The sequence below is a fragment of the Pseudomyrmex gracilis genome, unplaced genomic scaffold (assembly GCF_002006095.1).
Source record: "Pseudomyrmex gracilis isolate BER0280 unplaced genomic scaffold, ASM200609v1 scaffold_56, whole genome shotgun sequence".
Lineage (NCBI taxonomy): Eukaryota > Metazoa > Arthropoda > Insecta > Hymenoptera > Formicidae > Pseudomyrmex > Pseudomyrmex gracilis.
In genome coordinates this window covers 98,556-123,255 of record NW_018020640.1, presented here as the reverse complement: position 1 = coordinate 123,255, position 24,700 = coordinate 98,556, and the positions used below count along the sequence as shown (strand labels likewise).

Genomic DNA, 24,700 nt, shown 5'->3' with positions numbered 1-24,700 from the left:
AGAATTGCTGCCAGTGCTAAAATTGTATAATATATGTGACGTAAACTATAGATCTTTAGCGCTGGTAGTGAATTTTGGAACACAGCCAGTTGTGGCTGCGTTCCGATATTCAATACCGGTGTTGGAAATAATCTATAACACATGTGACGCGAAAGTATAGATTTTGATTACTGACAGTCAGTATCTCGAAAACGCAGCCGTTGTGCACGACAGTTCTCACTAACACTCTTACTTATATGATAATAGTGTCATGTATACAGTTACGTAGTCCGCTCCGCTCCGTGCTCCGAAGCGCTTCGCTTTCCTGACAGTGTTCGAAAAACTTTCGACTGTGATAGTCGGTAGTAGTTGTGTGTATATTTTCTCGTAGAGAGCCGGCGGTCACGCAATTTGGGTTAGACTTTAACGTTTCATTATTCGTCCAAGTACACGTCGGTTGCTAGTAAGTACATCTACACGAAATGTCTGTTTTCTGTTTATTATATAGTACCAATATATACATCGTTGTTATAGAAACAGTAAAAATAGTAGTTAATACGTCAATCTCTTGTGTGCGTTTATTCAATTAAAAAACATTTTAAAACATTAAAGATTTATTAAATATATATAAATTAATAAATTAATATATATAATTATTAAATAAATAGATATATAAATATATGTATATATTTATATCATATATACTCTGTGTGTGTGTGTGTGTGTGTGTGTGTATGTTCTCACTTTTATTCAGCAAATAATAAATTCTTTATTACATCGCACTTTGCGACATCACAACTTTTGACAGATGTTTTTGCATCTGGTTTGTACGCCGGAAATGGATTTCCAGTGAATATAATTGCAGTAATTATTTATAGAACATTGCAGCCTTCACATTTCGTTGTTTGTTAAAAAAAACAAATTTTTATGTGTTAATAAAAACGTAGGATGAATATATTTTTTTTTTTTACATATAAAAAGAGAATATATGTATAATAGTCGTGTTAAAAATATAAATAACAACCTATTCACATTCAGATGCAACATCTTTGTACGAGTCGTGTGTGTACCAAATGTGATTATTTACTTAGACTTATGCTCTTTAATTATACCGACAAGGTCAAACTGTGACCATGAAACGAGAAGTGAAGATAATAACTTAAGAGAACTGAATCAAGGGGGGCGTTGCACTCTATAGGCGGTATTCGTAGTTTGTTGTTTTTAGGAATAAGATCGTTATATGCGATACATATATATACACGGTGACCATGCGCCTGGTTTGCGTTAGCGCTCCGCGCGACTCGCTGACGTGCGCCCGGCGGCTAAAGGTCGGCGCCGATTGACTTGATTTATTCACTAATTATTCTTTTATTATATAGAAAGAAAAAAACTGGTTCAGGACTTTTCGACTTAGTTTTATTCCTTCTACCTGCCTTCTACGAGAGATTTTACACTGTTGTCGGACACCCTGTATATATGTGTGTTGCATATAATTAAAATTTTTAATACCGTGAATCGTTCCGTAACATTAAACCACTTTAGTAGAACTAGTTTGTAAAAAAAAGAGTTTCCTTCCTTCTTTGTGTTGTTTCATTTGTTTCCCGATCGAATTTTAATAAGGTCGAAAGTAGTTTCTTTACTTGGCGAAGTAACAAATTTTTTAACTAACATGAAAAAGACACATACGTGCGTCCGCATAATGATCGACTTGTAAAAGTAAAACGATTCGCGCGTGCGTGTTTATTTGCATATCCATTTACAAATCTTTCTTCTTTTGCTTCTTTTTGTTTAAAAATATATAAATAGGAAAAATAAGAAATATTTATGAACCAAACAAATGAATAACTTCAAGTATTTTTTTGCGATAAAAAGAACGTTTTATTTTTGTGTGCGCAAAATCGTTTAAATATATTTACTTCAACTCTCGATTGTGGCAATATATAGTTTAGCAATGTCAATGTGATACCATGAAGCAGATGTGTCGCACGCGCTTTTAATATATATACATATATAGCTGTCGCAGTTATCACTTGAGACGATAAGAGAACGTCTCGTAAAATTTACCATTTATAAACCTATATACGTTGTCTTTTTTTGTGTGCGTTAATGAGTAACATTCTGATAATGTACACTACATATAAATTCCTAAATACTACACACATAAACTCAATTAAACGATTATTGTAATTGTTAGTGTGCTAGTCCTTATAATTGGAAATTGATAAAATAAATAATAATCTACAACTAGGAGCGCAAAATCATTAATAAACGTGGGCAAAAATATTTAAATGAACTATTTTCAATTAGGTTTCAATCTTAATTAAATCATGATGATTATCTCGAGCGAGATATATATATGTTATATCGTCGCTCTCTTTTATACTTAATAATAACAGCAATAATAATAATAAAATACTAACATAGACAATGTGTAAATATTTGTGTTAATACACGTATAAAAGTGATATGTAACTAATAATAATTTAATTTGCTTCAATATCTTAGTTTCCTAACGTCATAAATAAAAAACTGATTCACAAACAGTAAGTAAGAAAAATAAGCCAGCTTCTGATCAATTAAAATTATTATTAAAAAAAAAACGTAAAATGCAACTTATAAAATCCAATTATCTGCCGATTATGCGAATTTTTTATATTGTTGATTGTATATGTGTGTGTGTGTGTGTGTGGTAAAGGAGCATAATTATGTTTGAAAGTTCAAACTTGTGAGTGCGATAAAAAAACGTTATCCTATGCGCAACTTGAATCATTCGTTTACAATGGAATTAATTTTCAGTAATTTTGAACGCACGAAACGATTCTGTTTTGAATTGGAAATTATTTTTTTTCTCTTCCAGTTAACAACCCGACTGGTAGCCCTAAGAGACGAAAAATATAATATTTCTTTCTTTATGAGACTCTTGGAGCGAAGATAAGCGCTCTTCTACGAATTGCGCAGTCACTCAAGAGTCGAGTTATCATTTAATAAAATACGGAAAAAACTATAAATCGAACTATTTGCCCGTCATAAATAGAAAGTCAAAATTGTGATGCTCGACATTACTGGGGTTTTACTGTAGATTGCTACGTCGATACATTATAAAGAAAAAATATATTTGGACATTCCGTCGTTAATTTAATAAATAATATTATTGTGTGTGTGTGTGTGCAAATTTATCGGTTTCTCTCTTTTTGGTTTTGTAAACCAAAAACACTTTTAAAAAGCCGCGTTTATTGGCTTTTTTCCGGAAATATCAAGAACGTCCGTTTTTTATTTGACGATGACAAAATTTGATACTAAAAAGAATCTCATAATTGTGAGTAAATATATAATAAATCAAATTCTTAACGGTATTACAACGTGGCTACGAGCTGTCTTGTCTTTAAAAAATTCAAAATATATCTCGGATCTCTTTCAAAGTTCAATTTAGATTGACACATGAATATCATAGTTCAATGGTGAACGAGATATCGGTGACATGTTATCGTTAGAAATGGTAGTAATCTCGAGAATATGAGAAATCGTTTTCGCATATGATAGTTTTTAAACTCTAATTTTGACCACAATCGATAAACGTATTTGTGACTGTGTTTTTACGCGATCGCGATTTTGTTCTTCCCGACCTTTGTTTCTAACAGTTCATTTGCTGCATAAATGTCGCATTTAAACACGTGTGTGTATAAATGCTGCGTGTATAGTTGTGTATGTGCGCGCGTATGTGTGAATATCCGTTATGTAAAATGTTTTTTTCACAAGTTACATTTGCAACAAACAGAATTCACAATAACCTTGGTTGCTTTCTTAAACATTCTTATATAAGCACACAATTTCAAGATTTATGTGTGTGTTGCGTTTTTTGTATTTTTACAATTGCGTATATCTTTTTACTGAGACCAATGTATTATTATATTACGCTATTCAAAAAAGAAATAAATCGAAGCTTTGGTTTTTTTTTATCTGGTTTACTTATTTTTTAGCGCAGTATTAACAAACTAACAAGCGATCTTTGCACTTTCCTGTTATATAGTTATCGTTTATTGAAGCAAAAACTTGTACTATTTGTTAAACAGATATATGTTTGGCTGTGTGGAGCAGACACGGATGTCGATGTGTGTGTTCAAAATTTAGTTTATTGCGATAAACTGTACGGTACAAAGCTTTCGACCTTCGGTTTAGGTCTTTCTCAGTGTAATACTACAAAAAACGTTAACAATAATACATTATTGTACTATTTGTTTTGTTTCGACACGTGTTTTACATAGAATTGCAATATTTTATAAGATCAGGAATGTTCTTACACATATATAATGATGTCGATAATCTTGTTTATTCTTAAAAATATATAATATTCACGATACTTAGTTTTTTACGACAATTGTTATAAACACATAGAGCTTTTGCCATGCAGTTATTACAGTTATATACGTAGGAAGTTTTTTGCACCAGCTTTAGAGAGCGGAGAAAGCGGTGTTGCGGACAAGATCTTATTTTTGTAGCTGGTGAGATGTGTGTGTGTGTATTTATGTTATGTGTTACACACTTTAATAACTTAGTTCTGTTCGGAATTTATTTCAGAATGCAAAGTAATAAATAAAACCTTGAAATCTGTTTGATTGTAGTGTAGTAGATTGTGTAGTTAAGTTTCTATTTGTTTTTTTTTTGTTTTTTGGCGTAATTTACTTGCGTAGATTTTTTCCCGCGCGCGTTTACAGTGCAGTTTCAGTTTGAACAGCAATCCGATTAAACCAATTCCGGTTTTTTTTTGCGATGATTAGGTTTTTATCGTTATTATTCGACTTTGCATACAACTTCTTAATTATATTCTAATTATACATTATTAAGCTCTAATTGTCCTTATGTTACATACATTAAACTAATTTGTTTTGACATCTTATGTTCAATTATCATCGTAAAGTTTTTTTTAATATTAACATAACATAAGTTATATGCGTGTACGATGTATATTATGCAAATTCTAGGTCTATAAATTTTTTTATAAATTATGAGAAAATGAAAAAAAAATAATGAACTAATACACATAAGTTTTACGATAGTCTAGTCAATAAAAATACAAAGAGGTTATATGGAATTTCACGTGAATGTTAATACGCTAAAACATACAATACATGTAGCACGGTTTGACTTTGGTTTTCAATTTACAATCACATGATAATCAAAGTAAATCTGTCAAGAGATTTCAAAACAGAAAAAATTACAATCAATATATATATAAATTTAATTAATTTAATATACAACAAAAAATACATTTTGTTAAAATCAAGAGACATGATTCTCGACTGAACTGCTAGTCGATTTATAATGTTACACGTGTTGCTTTTTTTCCAGTGAGTTTCTGCTTGATTTCTTATTCATTTAATAGGTGTATTATTAATTTGTTTTTTTGACACTAATGACGGATAATGTAAACGGTAGAAACCTAGAATTTAAAAACAATGCATCTCATTTCTATCTTGTTTTGTTCGTAGTTATCTTATCTCGTTCAATTAATTTTACTGTGCGAGACATAAAAAAAAGAAGAAACAGCTTAAATAAGCTGAAAACATATTATATTTTGATACTGGTATGCCGAGTTTTAATCAAGAAATTAAGTTTTTTAAATTTCTAATATTCAAAAGCCAATTAATACATTGATTAATATATTGATCGGTAACGAGGTAACTCGTGTTTGCACATGCATCAGCTTATACAATTATTAAAGCTCAAAGTGTAGGAATTATTTTATAAATAATATTGTATATGAGATTTAGAGATATTTTTTAAAGTAATTAAGTAATATATATATAATTCTAAAACGCCTGCACAAATGACAAAAATGTATAAAATTGCCGGTCATCAATGTATTAATTAGTCAAGTCTGTTAAAATTAAGAGTTATGACTCATTTTTTCTGATTATTAGTAATTAAATTATAATGAAATCTTAAATCTTTCTAATTTGCTGTCAGATGAGATTTACAAGTTTAAAAAATCAGTGGATCATTTAGATAGCTAAAGTTCTACTCTGTATAATATAAATACGTTATAATTAAAATGTCATATCTTGATAGGCGCTTATATTTACATATCTCTTCTTTCAGGTGGATTAATAAACTATATTGATATCATCGTGAGACACAAACACGAGCAAAGTAAACTTCTTACACACATTAGCCAACGGGCGAATAAAAGAAAAGTTACTAGGGTGAATGCGTTTGTTAAACGTTTGACCCCTGACTGAGCCCGAATGATATTAAACGACATTGTGACGTTGTGAATTTTTACGTATGCTTGGCCTACGTCACTTGGTGGCTAACTGCATTCCGAATCTCCATCGCAATACTATTTGTGATGACCACTACGTCGCATTGTTCGCCGTCACGATCGTCTCTGAGCTGTTGTCAGTTTGAGCGTATGAGTCAAGATGATGTACGAGATTCAGCGATTACGGGCAACAACAATTACTTCCTGCAACAGGAGAAGTACTCCTTCTTGAAGAGACCCGAGCTTAATATATCTTTTTCCAACATACGTTATTGTATAAAAGAATGGAATTTACGCAACTTCTCAATCAGTAAGTATATATCGAGAGAAATATAATAATATTAATAATGTTTGAAGAGGGAAATTTGAGAAAAAAAAAATAATTACTTACAGTTTTAATTCATACTTTATCTTTTAACCATAACAATATTTCTTTTCGAGCAAATAGAAAGTTTTCTCAAGAAATAAATAATTTCTCTACTTATTGTTAGAGAGAGCTTAGCAAACAAAAAAAAAAAAGTAAGAATTTTATAAAACTTCTAGATTTATTATTTTCTTGAGAAAAAAATCGATGAAAATCTAGAATATTATTTCAATTATTACAAAGTTTCTTAAACTTCTTATTTTTTTAAATAGTTTGTTACATTATCATCTAACCTTTAGGTTATCTTTCTCTTTTTTCAACTTACTATTATATTAATTTTTTTAACTTTAGTCGATATCGGACACTCAACCAGATACTAATAAATTTTTTTGCACTTTTATGTTGTGTGTATATGTGTATGTGTGTGAATATATGCATGACAACATATTTTATGCGTTTTTATAGAATAAACGATTTCTTTAACTTTAATAATTCAATTGACTCGTATTTATTGTATTTTTAATTTAACAAAAAAAAACATAATATTTTATCAAAAACAATAATTTTATCGAATAAAAATTTTCATGTTATTTGACGGAAACATTACGATTGTTTCAAATAATTTGTTTCAAACGAACAATATTTTATTTGACAATAACCTACGGATAGTTTTTTTTAGCATACAGATAGTTTTTTTTTGTTTTTTTAGCAGGATCGTGATTACGATAATTAGTCTAATTTTCTAGTGTTTGTTGCAATTCGTAGCGCAAACAAAGATCATGTGACGCAGGCTTTATATTGAAATATAAAATATATATATACTTTAGGATCTTTCAATAGCTGAATGGCAAAAGAAGCCAGGCAAATGGAAGATTCCAGATTCTCAGTCTCAGTCAAGGTGATTTCCACTAACGAAAACCAGATTATGTTGTTTTTCTCGACAAGGTAGACTGCGATATTAAGCCGCCAGTACTAGAAATCTATAGCACTTGAGACGTGAAGATTTTTAATATTGGCAGTGAATATCGGAACACAGCCCCAATTTTGGAATAACCTGAGATAATTGAAAAGCTCACTCGAAGATGTTAAATATAAAGACCAAATGTGTATTTTTATATAATAATTATAAAAGCAGTTTTAAAATAAATATTTTATTCGAATCAAAATCCTGTAAAGTCAAACGATTAAAATGTTCGGTTCAAAATCCAATTTGTTTGGACTAATATTTATAATAGCATTTGTTTACTATTTATACTAGTATATCATTAGACTTGATTGAGACAATATAAATTTCGATATTTACTGCGAGTGAATTCGTGAGCAGCGCTGCGAGTTCCAAAACATGTTACGGTAATAACGTTTACAGGTTGAATCGCTCTGGAAACAATTTTATCGTCATTTCTCTCAGCTTTTTTGTTATTACTGCAGCTCGCGAAGTTAGATATTTCACAGTGTATTTCTCTCTGATACGTCTTGATTCACATATTAAAGTTTTCTATCCATTTGGCTCTTGATTACCTAGCTATAATTCTTAAAAAAATGTTCTCTATTTTGTATATTAAATGTTCTCTGCGTGTGTATAACACAATAAAATTTATATTGTTCACTCGTCGAAAATAGTTTTGAATTTATCATTCGTAGAAACAACTAATTCTCTCTATTACATAATTTTTGCAGCGCGCTCGTGATGTTGAACAATTTGTCTTGAAAACTATTAAATAAACTTTATAAAAATTTTATATCCAAAGATCATTTGATGCGGATAAAATATGATACTTTATTGTTTGCATTAAAAATGCAGCTATCAGAGAACTATTGTTATAGTCAATGTTTGTTATCCGACGGTTTTTGCAGTAATAAAAGCGTACTGCAAATATCTTATTCAGACAGAAAGAGCACTAGAAGCAATTGTTGAATGCACTGTCAGCACTGCTTTATAACGTCACTTTTTCAGTATTGATGACAGTAAGGTATCGAAATGCAGCCTGTGTTACTTGGCACATATATTATAGCAACGTGTTGCTTTTTCAAAATATTTAAAAGCTCAAAAGAAATCGTTTTAATAAAAAAAAATCTATGTATTGAGAAAAATTTTATACAACATGTGAAAGAGAAAGTATTTGTAATGTGAAACTGTTTGACACGCGATGAAAGTTTTAAACGGAGAAAGTATTGCGTTTCGAAAATATGCAAAAGTATTCAGCCGTATGTAACATCGTTTTAATAAAATATTAGATTCTAGAGATCCTCTGAGAGTTTTGCAGGAATATTCAAACGAATGCACACAAAACTGTTTCGCAAAAAATATTTAAATAAAAATATTTAAAAATTTATAATATTTATAAATTTTTATAGGAAATCGCGAGATGTATTGAGATCGGATAGTTCTTTTTAAACAGGTTTTGTGATAATGAGCATCTCATTGAAATATCAGAGAAGTTTGTGAAGCACTATTTGTCATACTTACTTAATTAAATAATTAAAACAATTTGCAAACTGCTCTAAAAAGTTAAAATAATTAAAGAGAGAAATATATTTGGCATAAATTTCAAATTATTTATAGTAAAATACACAATGTTCGTGACTAAATCTAGTGATTGTTGCTTGTTAAAATTCTAGTTGCAGATGATTAGAGCTAATAATCCTTGTTTGTAGAATTGTTTAATTAAGAGATTTTTCCTTGCTGACGTGCAAATTATCGCATTTGAGTGCATCTTGCGATTTTCATTACCTGATATTTACACAATTTCCCATAATATTTGTTTATCAAGAGATTGAAAAATGATTTAAATTTTTTTGTCAATTTTCGTTATACATATATGTAAATATTACGGTTTTATTAAAAATTGTATAACTAATTACAGATGTTTAGTAAAATGCATCAGCGATATATCACTTGTTTGACAATCCGTTATATTGTTCTGCTACTGATAATGTCATTTATAATTTGTTGAATTAAATTAAATATAATGTTCGAGAAAATATATAAAAAACAATAGATAAATATATAAAAATCGCAATTTTTTGAGAGAAAAGAGGATCTTTTTTTTATATTATAAATATAATATGTATAAGACTCATAATTGTAAATAAATTGGAATATTTATATTATGAATTATTATAAACGTATTTTAATAATAATGGAATAACATTGATTTTTTGTGTAAAAGTTTAGACTAAAAAAAAACAACGCGAATATTACAACTCGATCAAAATAATATTCAACGTTTTTTTTCCTGTGTTCGCGCTTCTCATTATAACAAGTTTATATCACATTCGCAATAAAAATTTGCTGCATTATTCATACTTTGAAGAAAGGAAGTTGTGCGTCACTAGAGAATGACGTAGAGCAATGTATGTCTCCAATTAAACACACTTTTTTAACTCCATAAAAATTTATTCTAGCATTTTGCGCAGAGATACGCAGAAAAAAAGAGAGCGAGAGAGAGAGAGAGAGACAGAGAAGTCAAGAAAAACAAAACTAAAACCTATTTGAATATTATATTTATTTTAAAACACATTGTCATTAGTTAATTATTTTGTGAATAATTATTAATAGATGTAAATAAAACATATAGTAAATGCTGTTCCACATATTGAAAAGTATAAAGTTTGTTGATAAAAGTCAAGCAAGGCATTATGAGCATTTAACTGTGAATGATTATAACAAAGAATTCTGTGGAAATATACAGACTTTTATACACAAGTTGGTACGTACTGTAATACTTACATGATTTACAAACACATAATTCATGATATCAAGCAACCACTTTGATATAAGAGTAAAAGATTCTGGTGGAAATATAATATGCGCGCTCTTGTCTATCATATGCGATAAGAAAATCTCGTTATACATGTACAGGGTATTAGTCATAATGTAAAGGTAATGAAAATTTTTATCAAAAATAAAAATTAAAAAATTAACATTATATGAAAATCTTATTCTATATAACAATATCCAATTTATTTCTTCATAAACAAAAAACACTTTCTCTTAATTCTACAACAATATCAATTTATTTCTTTATAAAAAAAAAAAACATTTTCCCGATTCTATCATGATTATTACGCCACCCTATATTAAACAGCCAGAGTAAAAAAAGAATATGAACTTAATTTTATTTCTGTCTCTAAGAAAGAGAGTGATATTTCTCGTTTATAAGAAAAAAAAAAAAGGAATAAATATGCAAAGAATTATTTGCCTGTCTAACTAAGGAAACAGTTCTAAAGTATTTTTTCCTCAACATTGTGCTTTGTCAAAATTTGTTTGTTACATTTATATCTGATAAATGGTGTTATAAACATTTTGTTTTGCTTCACTATGTTATTTTATCTTATGTCAGTGTGTGTGTGTCACTTCGACGGTAACGATAGTTTTTCGATACTTCATTTATTCAGATGAAGAACATTAATTGTGTACACGGGTCACACATCGTAACTGTATTATACATAAAATGCGCGATTGAGAAAAAACATATCTAAACATCTAGTATCTCAATCGAGAATTACATAACGTAACGAAAACGCAACTTGCAATCGCATAGAACGCTTACATACACACACATAGTCATCATTGTGTGTTTCTGGTTTTATAAACCGTCTCGTAACTTTAAACGCGATTAGCTCTTAACGAGTTCCAACTCTTATCAGTTTAACCTGAACCAGTTCAAGGTTTGTTTGGTCTGATTACATGCAAGGTTGAAAGAAATTGCATCGTTCTAGAAATGTTATCTAGCTTTTATCTAGCTTCTACTGTTGTTCGTGCTTCCTTATGCACATGTGTCATCCGATGTTCTCAATATACAGAGAAAAACTTTTATATTTGCAATCCAAACAAAGTTTGATTGAATATTCTTTAACTAGTTTTACGATTATGAGAATCTTCAGTGTGCGTGTGTGTGTGTGTGTGTGTGTGTGTGTGTGTGTGTAATGAAGGACATCAGAATATCTTAATCCATTGTAACGTTTAGCATAAGGTTCAAGGTTTGAGTGTTTGTAACGTAGATATATAATTTTTACTACTCTTACTGAATACTTCTATTGGATCAAACATTTATATAGGTATAAAAAAAAAAACAATAGAATGAGTGTTTTAAGTCAGTTGACACTGAATCATCGTGTGAGATGATCTACGAAACAATGACGTAATCGTACATGTTGCGTGTTTTTTTGTTTGCAGAGGAAAAAGAGATTCTGCACGGCGTTAGCGGCGAATTTAAAGCCGGCGAATTAGTAGGTATAATGGGCCCATCTGGAGCGGGAAAATCGACGTTGTTGAACGTTCTTGCCGGTTTTACGTAAGTGCAAAATTAAATAATGCGAATTCGCTTTTAAACACACACGAGTTATCGAAATTACACTAAATAACACAACTTTGGCATATCCTTAGAACCCTGTACATTTAACAAACGCAATTAGATAAACTCTTAAAGTTTTGACGAAACAAATAAGACTTTAATTAAAATAAATTAAAGATAATTTGAAAAAAAAAAACAAATTTTTGCGTAAATTTACATATTAAAAAAAGTATTAATTACATCTGCGTTGACTCTGTGGCCTTATTTCTTTCCAGACAATAAAAGAGATTTATTTTTTATGCTTTCGCGGTGTGTTACATCAATATTCGAAGATGTTTTTCAGGTTTCGCGTTAGTGTTGTTTTTATACCGACGTTTCGTGAATATTTCAATTCGCTTCATCATGGTTTCCTGATACTGAGGATAATCTGATACTGATTTTGGCTAAATGTTCACGAAACGTCGATATAAAAATGACAACGCAGTTCAAACTCGAAAACCATCTTCAAGTGTTAACATTTAATCTTATTTGTTTTTATACGCACATTTATACTAGCGTTACATGCTTTTTTTATTCAATTTCTTTTGATTTATTCTTTTTCTAATTATTTAATTTAATTATTTGTACCGAACTTGTATTAAAATCTCTATTTATCGTATTCAACATAGCTTCTATTGTTTTTTATATATATTTGTAATAGTTTGAAGGTTTGTTGTTGGTTAGAGAGAGAACTTAAGAGCAGCCTCGCGTAAGCTGCTACTTCATCATTTAAAGTGTTTTTTTGATAATGCTTTCTTATTACTCAAGTTTTATTTATGTTTATTTATGTTTTTTTAATAATAATAATTATTATTAATCTTGACATTGTAAGTGCAAACGTATGTAACAAGGAAAAACTAATCTCCAGCAAAGAGTAATAAGAAAAAAAAAAGATAAAAGATAAGATTCATATATATACATGATAAAAGATAAGCAACTTAGTGAAAAAAACTTGTACAAAGATAAGAAAAAAAAGATATCAAGTCTTTTATCTACTTGATTTCTTTTAAAAAACCTGACCTATCTTAAACATAAATTTATATCATCCGTTTAGACAGAATTAATCAAACGCGTTTCTAATGAAAAAAAAATCGTGAAATCGTGTCTAAACGGATCCGCTGTAGAAATGTTTCTATTAGAAATGTTTAAATTAAATGTGTGTGTTCTAACGGGATCGCTAGCGCTCCGTGTTTGAACGAATAATAATAATAAATTTATCATTATTCATACTTTGTAACGGAAGATATCTGACATTCTTATAAAATGATGATGCGATTACATACATTTACAATTACACACGAGTATAGTTCGTGCACATTTTATCTTACATGAGCTTTTTCCTGGTTTTCTTTCTATTTCAGTTCGAAGTTTTTTTTTTTTTTTTTTTATTAATTTGAAAAACAAACTTTCCATATCTGATTTATTTGAATCGAATAATAATCAAAATTTTATTTTTCGATTTACCGCATTACCCAATATCAAATCCTGCAAAAGAATTTTTGTGATTTGAGGACTATATAAGAGTGATTCCAAAGTGAATGAGCAACCGTAGAATCTTTTCAGAACTTAATCTTCTTTCACACACGTACTATATCGCGATCAAGTATAAATACTTAATAGAAAAAAAATCGCACGATGAGATAGCTCTTATTGTTGAGGTAGAATACTAAGCAATTAGATGCTTAATAAGCATGTTCACGTAGGTCGTACGTGCTCGACTTGGTCACGATTAGTCATTTTTTTTTATTTCCTCTGATATCCTTGACATTGCGAAATGCGCACGTGAACAACGCACAATTTTTATATTACCTTTCATACCGCGTATTTCTCACAGAGAAACATCACTTTGGATAAGAGTAAAAAAAACTGATTTTATGATTATCCGTATTTATATAAATATATTACAAATAGAAATGAGAGAGAGAGAGAGATTAATATACCCATACTGAAATGAATTTCTATAATACAATCAAGCAAGTGTATTTCAACTACATTAACACAGACAAGAGATCATATGTATTACTTTTTTTTATACAGTACAATAAAATATAATAATTTTTTTGTTTGTATTAACATGAGCAAAGTGTGTAAGATATGGCATTTGATAATAAAAATTACAAAATACGTGTTTAAATAAACTTTCTACGTTTGATTTGCGATGAAATAAATATGATTAACCGAGAAATAAAATAAAATGAAATATATATTTTAAAATCATTTTCTCATGTATTCAACAGAAAAGATTGACTTTACAAAGTTAACTCTTATTTATAAAGTGAAATCTTGACGATAATCTACTATTATGTAAATGATCTTAATCGAACAATTACATTCGAGCAATTACATTCAAGCAATTACATTATACAACACGTGTTTAGATATTTTTATCAATAACTAGTTAATTATATGAAAAATGTCGTGTTTTTGTAGTGGGACTTTTATCTTTTATATTTACATTAATGTGTTATTTTACTCTAAAAAAACAGCTACGTTATACCATTTAAATAACATCACGAGAATAATAACGAAAATGTAAAAAATTTATTTTTTAAATATTTACATTTAATTAGTTACACATTACATACAATATTTATTTATTTTTTTTAATCGTGTGATGTGGAGAATTTACCATCAATGTTCTAAATTTTTTTTCATCTTACGTACATATACTTAGATATTTTTTTAATTCTCACACTTGATGAATTTTTAAAATAATCGTACTTATGAAAAAATTTTTAATATATTACTTTTCGTACATGTGTGTACACACAGGAACTACACATTAAGTACACATTAATTTCGTTAATTTAATCGCATCAATTCAAGCATTCAAACTATCACTCTAATATAATTTTTAATATTATTTCCTCTTATAATTTCCTCTTTATTTTATTCTTCTTCTTCAAAATATCTTTCTGTTTCACTGGAGATATTACTGTTTTTTCTTAGTAAATAAATCATACAACTAAATTCCGCTCTTACAAGTCGCTGACGAGTTACAAAACTCTGAGTATTTTTTTATTACACATGATGTCACGAGTTGAACGTTGTGAAATTCGTCTCGATGATTTATTCTTATTGCGATGAAGTTTTTTTATTTTAACATCTTGACTATGAAACTATATTACCGCTTGTTAGCAACTTGTAGGAACAAAATTTATCATATGTTTTATTTACCGAAAAAAGTCTCGATAAGGATAAAAAAAAAAAAAAGGAAAAAGAATAAACAAAAGAAAAAAAGGAAAATCGAATATTTTTAATACCCAACTTGATCATATTGGCCTATTCTTCTCTTTTCTAGTTTACTCGACAAGTAATGTATAATACGTTTCAGTTAAACATAATGAATATATTTTTATGTGCAGAGTAAAAGGCTCAAGCGGAGAAGTTTTGGTTAACGGTAAGCTCCGAGGTCCGTACAGCGAACGATGGAAGAAAACATCATGTTATATACAACAAGACTCTATTCTCAGAGGACATATCACCGTCGGAGAAGCTATGACTGTAGCTGCTCATTTGAAGATCGGTTGCACGATCGATTCTACTTATAAGCACGCTCAGGTTTGTGATCATAGACTGTACCATCTATTTTAGTCTACGAAGTAATTAGAATTATGTGTCTTGTTAAAACAACATCTATATATACATATATGTATACTATATTGGTTCCCAGTGAAAAGTGTGTTTTAATATTGAACTCGAATATCTCGAATTTGGCACGCGCGTGATGTGTCTGATATATTTGTTAAAACAACCGCAACGACGTGTGCGAATTGAAAAAAACATTGCTAGCGTTTCCCCCAGTCGAATATCTCGAATTTATCTCGAAAATATTGTTGCCTGTTTTTCCGTGACACAAAATGATTGATTTTCGGCTATTTTTATCGCAACTGCAGTTTGGGATGATGTGGTTATATATGTTGTGGTGATTCATCGATGACATGCGCGTGTTCTAGTTCTCTTATTCAGATATGTACGTATGTATTTTACATATATGAAGAGGAAGAGAAAAACACAGTTTCAAGAAAATTGATTAAATTATGCGAAAAGAATTGCGTGATATGTTTAATTAATTTCTGATTTTCTATGTACGCGCAGGTTCTGGAGTTATTAGAAATGCTCGGACTGAGCCATAGCTATGATACACTGTGCGGAAAATTATCGGGCGGACAAAAGAAACGACTCGATATTGCTTTGGAACTTTTAAGCAATCCTTCAGTATTATTTCTTGACGAACCAACAACTGGTAAGTAACTAAACTAAGTACCAATCTTTGATTACAATTATATGATTTAATTTTCTAAGAGAGTATAAAGACAAAACATCTAATGTTTATTAAATATCTAGGATCGTCCATAATTCCACGTGACGTTTAACACTTAATGGTAGTTTTTCTAGAACATTTGTTTTGCGTGGCTAATGCGCCAATAAAAATACATAAATTATTTATAATATATTTCATAGAAACAACATACGTAAGACGTGAAAAAGTCTAAAAAATATGTAAAACGTGAAAACAAATAAAATAGACGTCTATAAAAAAAAAAAAAAACAACTTCAAATAATATCATTAAATAAATGGAAAGACGTTAATAGTGTTACGTTCTGACCCGTGATCAATCTGTAATAACGAAATTGTTTTATTGCTGCACATTATTATTGCGATAAAAAACGGATAGGAAAATCCACCGGACGTAAATAGTGATTGATTACAATGATCTAGTATATATTATAATATTATCCTCTCTTTTTCTTGTTCTCTCTATGCGCGGAATCGTATTTTATTAAGTGTTATTGTTGTTAAGTGTCATAATGTTAAGAAAAATAAAAAAACATAAAAAATGAGCGAAATATAGCTGAGATTACGGAAGAGAAAATATAAAACCAAACAAATAATAAGGATACTTTCAAAATCGTGTTTGATTATAAACAATATAATGAGCAATAAATATCAAAAATCGTGATCGACTAAAATTTTTTATTTATTACCATTATCTACTATTATTTTCTGAGAGACAAATATATAAAAATCATGTAGGTAAAAAATATAATATACAGTAGAAAAATATATAAAGTAGTTGATAATAATTAATGCTCTACAATAAACAGGTTGTGCTCATTTGTGTCTCTGATTACACTGTATAAACATTTGCGTGACGTTATAATGACTACCGTTTCACGATAGTTGATGCCGTAAGATCTCGCAATAAGCTGTCTCGCAATTTGCGATGTCCATTTCCGATTACCTCATTCCATTTCCAGTCTCAGTTACTTATATACATTGCGGCGCTTGCTTAATAACAACGCGTTGCATCCGTACAAATTTAAGCCCATTACTGACGCATTGCATCATGAGATAAAAACGCGGTATCGTATTCGGTGTGTATGTTATCAAAGCAATAACAAAATAAACCTCCCATTGTATCAAGATATTCTCTTATAACGCGTTTTTCCTGGTATAAATAAAAGAAACACTTGTGCACGTTAATTGTTTACTTTGTAACAAAATTATTTATATTATCTGATCTTTCAGGTCTAGATGCTGCCTCGTGTAGCCAATGCGTTGCTCTTATGAAGCGACTGACGGAACTAGAAAAGCGCACAGTAATTTGTACGATTCATCAGCCGAGCGCCTTAATCCTTGAAATGTTCAATAGTCTCTACGTAGTGGCTAATGGTTATTGCATATACAGAGGTCCGGTTAGTTCTTTATTGCCACACTTGGCTTCCGTCGGCGCGAATTGTCCATCTTATCATAATCCAGCAGACTTTCGTAAGTTTGAATTATTAAGTTTGAACTAATACATTATAATTGTGTTTGTAAATATGTGAAGGAAAACACAATGCAAAAATCAAAATAAATCAAGGTCACTTTTGTTAGATACGTTTTAAATCTGAAATATTGCATTTAGAATATATAAATATACAAAAATTATTATCGAACATATAAAGAATGATAAATTACACAATTTTATAAGTAATCATTTTTGTTAATTTATTTCAGTCCTCGAAGTAGCAATTGGTGAATATGGTATTTCACTTGATAAGTTAGTAGCGGCAGCAGAAACGTTGCAAAGTAATCAGAAGTCTGTCGCTCTTACAACAGAGCCTAAAAATGAAAGTAAGATTATTCTCTAGAAACTCTTCTCACTTTCTGTTTTTGCTCCAAAACAGTTTGCGTTGTAATTTGATTGCAAATAAATAAAATATTCAGAAAATTCTCTTTATATTGATAACGTTTTATCACTTATATATAAGTTTTCAATAATAAGATTAACGTTTACATTTGTTTATAACTAATTGTATAATTATTTTACCTCTTAGAGAAAAGAGAGAGAAAGAGAGAGAGCTCAAAATCAAATTGTTACTTAAATGGTGATATTATAAACAATATAGATTTTACGCTTTTTGTTTTAGAAAAGAATGTACAAGAACCACCACCACCCGCTAGTCTCCTGACACAATGTTATCTTTTATACAAAAGACAATTGTTATATTTAAAAAGAGATTATACGTTATTGATGGCACGATTACTTTGCCATCTTTTAATCGGTGTGATTTTTGGATATTTATACATGGGAAGTGGTTATCGAGCTAATGGTGTTTTAGCAAATTATGTATACTTATATGGATCGTTGCTCCTTCTTGTTTATACCGGAAAAATGGCAGTCACACTCGCTTGTAAGTATTTAACTAGTCTTAAATCAATATTAAATAGCTTAATAAATTTATATATATATATATATAATCCCCTCCGAAGAATTAAATGCAAAAACATGGCCTTTGCATTTTTTAATCAAAATAAATATTTTTAATGTCAAAATATCGATAATGATTTATTTATTTAATCATACATGGGAAGAATTTTAAAGAAAAAAAATTATTAAATATAAATTGGTCACCGATCATTCTTTGCTTAATCACTGTGATGACAAATGGTATATTATTTTCTCATTGTACTGTAATCATTTCACATGACTAGTATTTCATATGACTATTACCAGAAGTGATATTTTTATTTAATCTGATTTTCAGATCTTTATCAGATCTTTTCATCTGAGTTTAGATGTTAAACATAATCTTGATTTAAACGTTAGTGACAAAAATAATACCAGATGTAATTATCCGTTTACATAATACGTTTTCATGTGAATAATTGCACATTTACGATGGCTCGTATACAAGTATTCACACGTAGTCTGTAATTTAATAATTACAATAATGTGGAAATAATATTTAAATAAAGAAAAAAACTCATAAGATTAGATTACATCTGTCACGTTATAACTACTAATTAATTAAATCTTAAAAACAAAAAAAAACAAAAAAAACATGTTATTGGTTTTTTGTTAGATCGCATGCGAGCGTCAGAATTAATCAATCGTGATTTGAAAATCAAATAAGCGTCAAATTGTCATGTATGCACTTCAACACGAAAAAAGCATCGTTGCGGACTTTACTTTTGCAAAATCAATTATGCTAATTTAAAAAATAATAAAAACTAGAGAACAAAGTTTACTTGTTTTGTCGTAAGATTTGTGTCATTGCAAAATCTTTTTCTTTAGTTTTTATTTCTGACTTATTATCTGTCAAAACTCGGTTATATGCTTATATGTATGTGTGTCTGTATCTACGTACAGAAAGATACACACACACACACACACACACAGAGTTACATATTATATTATATGCATATTTATACAGAGGAGAATATTTGTCAATTTAATTATTAAACATGTCTGTCACAATACACCTGTTTTGAAAGTTATATTTCTAATCTTTCGCTTATATGTCAAGATAATGTTGATTTGTCGTCATAACAGTAATTATCTTTACCGTTGCTTCATAGAGCGTATAATAATCAGGAACGCTTCGCGTGTGTTGGTTAGTCATTACGCGAAATGTGGGTCAAGGAATTGTGAATATCTTTTATATCTCTCTACATGATTAAATTTCATAGAGCGTTCACCTAAGCGACGCGGCTATTGCTCCAATGCATTTCGTTTTTTACAGAAACAAAAAAAAAAGTGACCGTCGACAAACACGTGCACAAAGATTTTCTAATGTAAATAATAAAACTTGAAGAAATGGCTAAATATTTAAATATAATAATTATCTCTTATGAGAAACAATGACTCAATAAATATTACAAAAAGATGAACAAATATTTATTGAGTTTGTTCTATCAATCTTATTTCGGGTATCATCGTGTATCAACGAAATTTTTATGTTTCACATACGCATTTACCTGAACATGTTTTTATACGTTTTAATATATTCTTCTGTGTTTCAGTTCCATTAGAAATACAAATTCTCATGAGAGAGCACTTCAACCGCTGGTACCGACTAGCTCCATATTATATTAGCATGTTGCTCGTGGAAATACCATTTCAAGCGGCATGCGCGATAGTGTATATATCAGTGAGTTACTGGTTGACCGGTCAGCCTATGGAAACAAATCGTATAATGTACTTCATGGTAATTTGCATAGCTGCCAGTCTAACAGCGCAAGCATGGGGTTTCTTCATTGGTGCTACGACACCAGTTAAAGTAAGTTTATAATTTTGTATATTTGAGCGCTTTCTCTTTTGAGCAAGTCTCTTGTTGTATTCGAGTCAAATATGAATTGCACTCACATAATCGGATCATACGTATGAATTTTAGAATTCTATCTGATTTAGATCATAAATTCAGACATTTACAGAGATTGAACTTGCAAGTCTATAAAAGTCTCTATTTGATTGTAAAAAATAAATAAATAAATATATATATATATATATATATATATATATATATATATATTTGTATATGCATGATACGTACTTATACATTATTATAAAGACGCTTTTTCTTATATTACTTTGTATTTATATACTTTTCTCTATGGCAATATTTATATTTTGTGTATAATATGAATTCAAATATCAGATCGCAGTATTTGTTGGTCCTATAATCGCGGTGCTGTTGTCTGTCTTTGGCTTCTGCGCTCGTTACATCGACACCCCGTACTACTTTCGCTGGATGTTCCACATATCGTATTTCCGCGCAAGTTTCCACAGCCTCTTGTACACCATGTATGGATTCGACAGAATGGAATTGAATTGCGATGAATTCTATTGTCATTACAAAAAACCGTCTCAGTTTCTCAAAGAGATGGACATTAATACGGATGACATTACCGTGATTAACAATTTGATACTGATCCTCGGCATTGGAGTATTGATGCATCTTTTGACCGCGAGCGCACTTTGGTGTAAACTTAATCGAAGATAAAGAAAATGTTATTCTGTCAAGACACAGTATTGTAGTTTTGCACAAATTTCTATGACATCGCGAATTTCGGTTGCTCTCATAAGAGAAATAAATAAATAAAAACAAAAAAAGAAAGGCATTCCATATCTACGTATCGAGAGATTTCTGCTGAAATAAAGTAAAGAGACACAGGAAAAACAAAACAAACTATTATTTCTTATATGCCTTTTATCATTGCTTTAACGTCTCGTGTTATAGTGTGTACAATTTATGTGCAAACTTTAGCATTATAGAAAATGTTTTCTATTGGAAAAATGTGTTGGAAAAAAGACTAAATGTGTGTTACCAAATCGCGTATTTAAATATTAGATGCAAGAGAGATATTATTTTATACTTAGCATATTAGTTGGGGTTTTTTTCTATCAATCATAATTATTTGTCACACCCTCACCCCCTTCCCCCCCCCACGCCAGCAACTTTCTAATTACTATTGAATGTTTACATATACACAGAAGCGAGAGAGATATAGCATATTCATGGATTCGAAAATATTCGAGCGACAAAAATTGCATAAAAACACTGAGTGTTTATAAATATATATTTAAATGACATGATAAGGTGAATAACACGTTTATGTATGTGTGAAAGAGAGAGCAGGTATTATAATTTATATAACTTTAGTTTATATCGTGATACATATGTGTGATGAATGTGTATGTGTATTTAAAATTTTAATAGAGATCCATGTTAAACATAATATCCCTCTTATATATAGTGATAGTTTAAATTATTTAAGTTCTTTATTACTTTTGAATATGTAATATTTCATGAAAACTGTACACGTATGAAGGTTTTGTTAAATAAACATATGCACAAATCTGTGTTTCTACGCACATTGTACATCTTTATGAAAAAAATAATCTTAAAAGTCTTGAAAAAAGCAAATCAAATTGTATAGATGAAATAAAAAAAAACAAAGAGAAATATGGACAGTTAACCGCTAAACAATATACAAATAGTTATGTTTTATATGAAAAACACATAAATGTAATGTGGTTTTTACTATCAGTATGTAAATAAAATTGCGCTGTGAATTTTTTTCTATCTTTACATGATCAATTTGCGATAAAAAGTTATCGTTTCTTGATTAACGATTTAATATTTATATTTTCTTTTTTTTTGTTCAGATTTTTCTCCAAAATGTTTCTCCTCTCTTAATCGTGTTTCTATCAAAATGATTATTTTCTGATTAATGACAATACCGTGTCACTCTATCACACAAACGTTTTATGCCATAATTACGCGTGGCCTAAATAACAGTATTGTCGCTTGAAATAACATATTTGTAATTTATTTCAAAATGTTTACTTTTTATACGATATATATTTTCTTAGAATTTTACAATAAGATTTATCTTCAGTAACAGCATTGAAGCAATTACTGGAATAAAATGATAAATCTGCTGCCATATAACTTATGAATTCTGCAAATATACATATATAATTTATATTGAACTTAATCAAGATTAAAATTACAAGAGGATATATAAAAAAAAATATATATATACATACACGTATGTATATATATATATATATAATTTTTTCCAGAGTACACGCTTAATAACACCTTTAAGATCGGAGACACAAATTTATGTTCTACCGAAACGTCATAAAACTTGCCGAGAACAACGTCTCATGTTGCGAGCAAATTTACATGTTTAATCTAAATCGATCTTGAAGGTATTAAATCTTCTAGAATGATAATCATCTATATTGTAGTAATAACAGTGATAACAATAATCGCAGTCTTTTTCGTTATTTGTATAATTAGCATTTTTCTCTGCGAGTTTATTCTTAAAATTTTTTACGCTTGCGTTAATATCCTTAACATATTGCGCGACTATCTTATGACACATTTTTTATACCCAAAAATACGTTAATAACGACATTATAACGCATAGATTACAAAGTTATAGACTGAAGGATTTGTTCTTTTAAAATGTATCACAAAGTAATCACGTTACAATACATTAACGAAATTGTCTGTTACATACAAGTTGCAGAATAAAGAAAGCTCTCTGAAGATAATTTTTAGTTATTTGTTGTTATTTTTGTCACGTATCACAAACACAGATACCGCACGCAAAACTGATATATTGCCATCACAGCAATTTCTACATTTTATTAATACTGCATTTCTTACTAAAAGTGTTGTCTTCTTTTTATGTAGCTTTAAGTATATTATAAAACAAAATAAAAGTAGCGACTAGATTAAACTTAATGAAAAATGAAAGACTCAACAAAATCTATACAATTTGTTTAAATTGATGTGATCATTTATGTGACAATAAAATAATTTATAATTGTGTACTTATCGTATTATGGAATCCTATGTTTGTGTATGATATTACGAAATTGCATGTCGATATAATGCGATCTATGTTACAATGAATCTTATTTTACATTATTGCGAATATATATGTATATCTATATATCTTGAAAATTAAATTCAATAAAATAAATTGTGAATGATATAAAATGATATAAAATTGTCCTTCATAAGTTTTTTGTATATACAGGGTATATGTGGATACTTTTCGACAGCCGAAAGTAGATAGAATCATTTGGAACAGAAAAGTCATGTTATCATTTTGCAAACTTCGCAATATATTTATTAAGTTATTTACTTGATACAAACCAATATGAGCACGTGGAAAGCGATAGTCCGGACTCTGTAGGCGTGTATAAAACATATATTAAGTTTCAGACAAATCAATAAATTTAATATCAGCTAATAACGAGAAGCCGTGTCACACGTCGCTCGTTGTGTTACTACGTCTCTCTCGTTAAAAGTCTTGTCTATCTGACAATGAGTTACTCGCTCTTTCAGACGTTTAACTGGATATCGCTCAGTTGGCGCTAAAAGCGTCTTCAGGCATTAAGCAAACACATCATCATATAATTTTTTACAAAATACGCGTTCAGCAAACAATTTTGCCGTTTATAACATCGGTTACGACTGCCGTTTGTCACGCGCGCTCTCTAGACGTCGCCGCAGCGAAAGAATTTAATAATTTTACTATCTATTGCAAATTTTTTTGTAAAGTTTTAAATGACTTTTCTGTTCAGATTGATCCAACGTTCATACTTCGACTATGTCAAGAAGTTTCAGACACTATATTTATATATAGTATATACTAAGTTATTTATTTTTTTTTTTGGTGATATTTATTTATTTTTTTTTTTTTCAGTGATATATTTTCTACTGATAAAAAAATTAAAAGTCACTTTCTATCTGTCAAAATTTAGTAAACGTTGCGTTGATCGTATATTTTACAAATAATGTTAAAAAAGTTTTCAATAAAACTCAAAGTTGGTCGTGGAAAATTTAATTAGTTCAAAATATCTTAAGATACTGTTGTAAATAATTATTATATCCTCTTGATGGAACTCTATAAATAATTGATTTTGACAAATACACATTTCTAATATATTCATAACACACTTTTTA

At 29.4% G+C, this 24,700-nt stretch overlaps 1 protein-coding gene across 1 annotated transcript; it reads left to right on the top strand.

Annotated features, from left to right (window-relative positions):
• The first annotated feature begins 252 nt into the window (after window positions 1–252).
• Window positions 253–24,658, top strand: LOC109853914 (ATP-binding cassette sub-family G member 1). Its single transcript, XM_020426485.1, has 10 exons — window positions 253–442; window positions 6,076–6,548; window positions 11,782–11,899; window positions 15,304–15,499; window positions 16,037–16,184; window positions 17,472–17,711; window positions 17,943–18,059; window positions 18,356–18,619; window positions 20,232–20,488; window positions 20,867–24,658. Exons 2-10 carry the CDS (start codon window positions 6,326–6,328, stop codon window positions 21,209–21,211), a joined length of 1,908 nt encoding a protein of 635 aa, XP_020282074.1. The 5' UTR covers window positions 253–442; window positions 6,076–6,325; the 3' UTR covers window positions 21,212–24,658.
• Window positions 24,659–24,700: the final 42 nt, after the last annotated feature.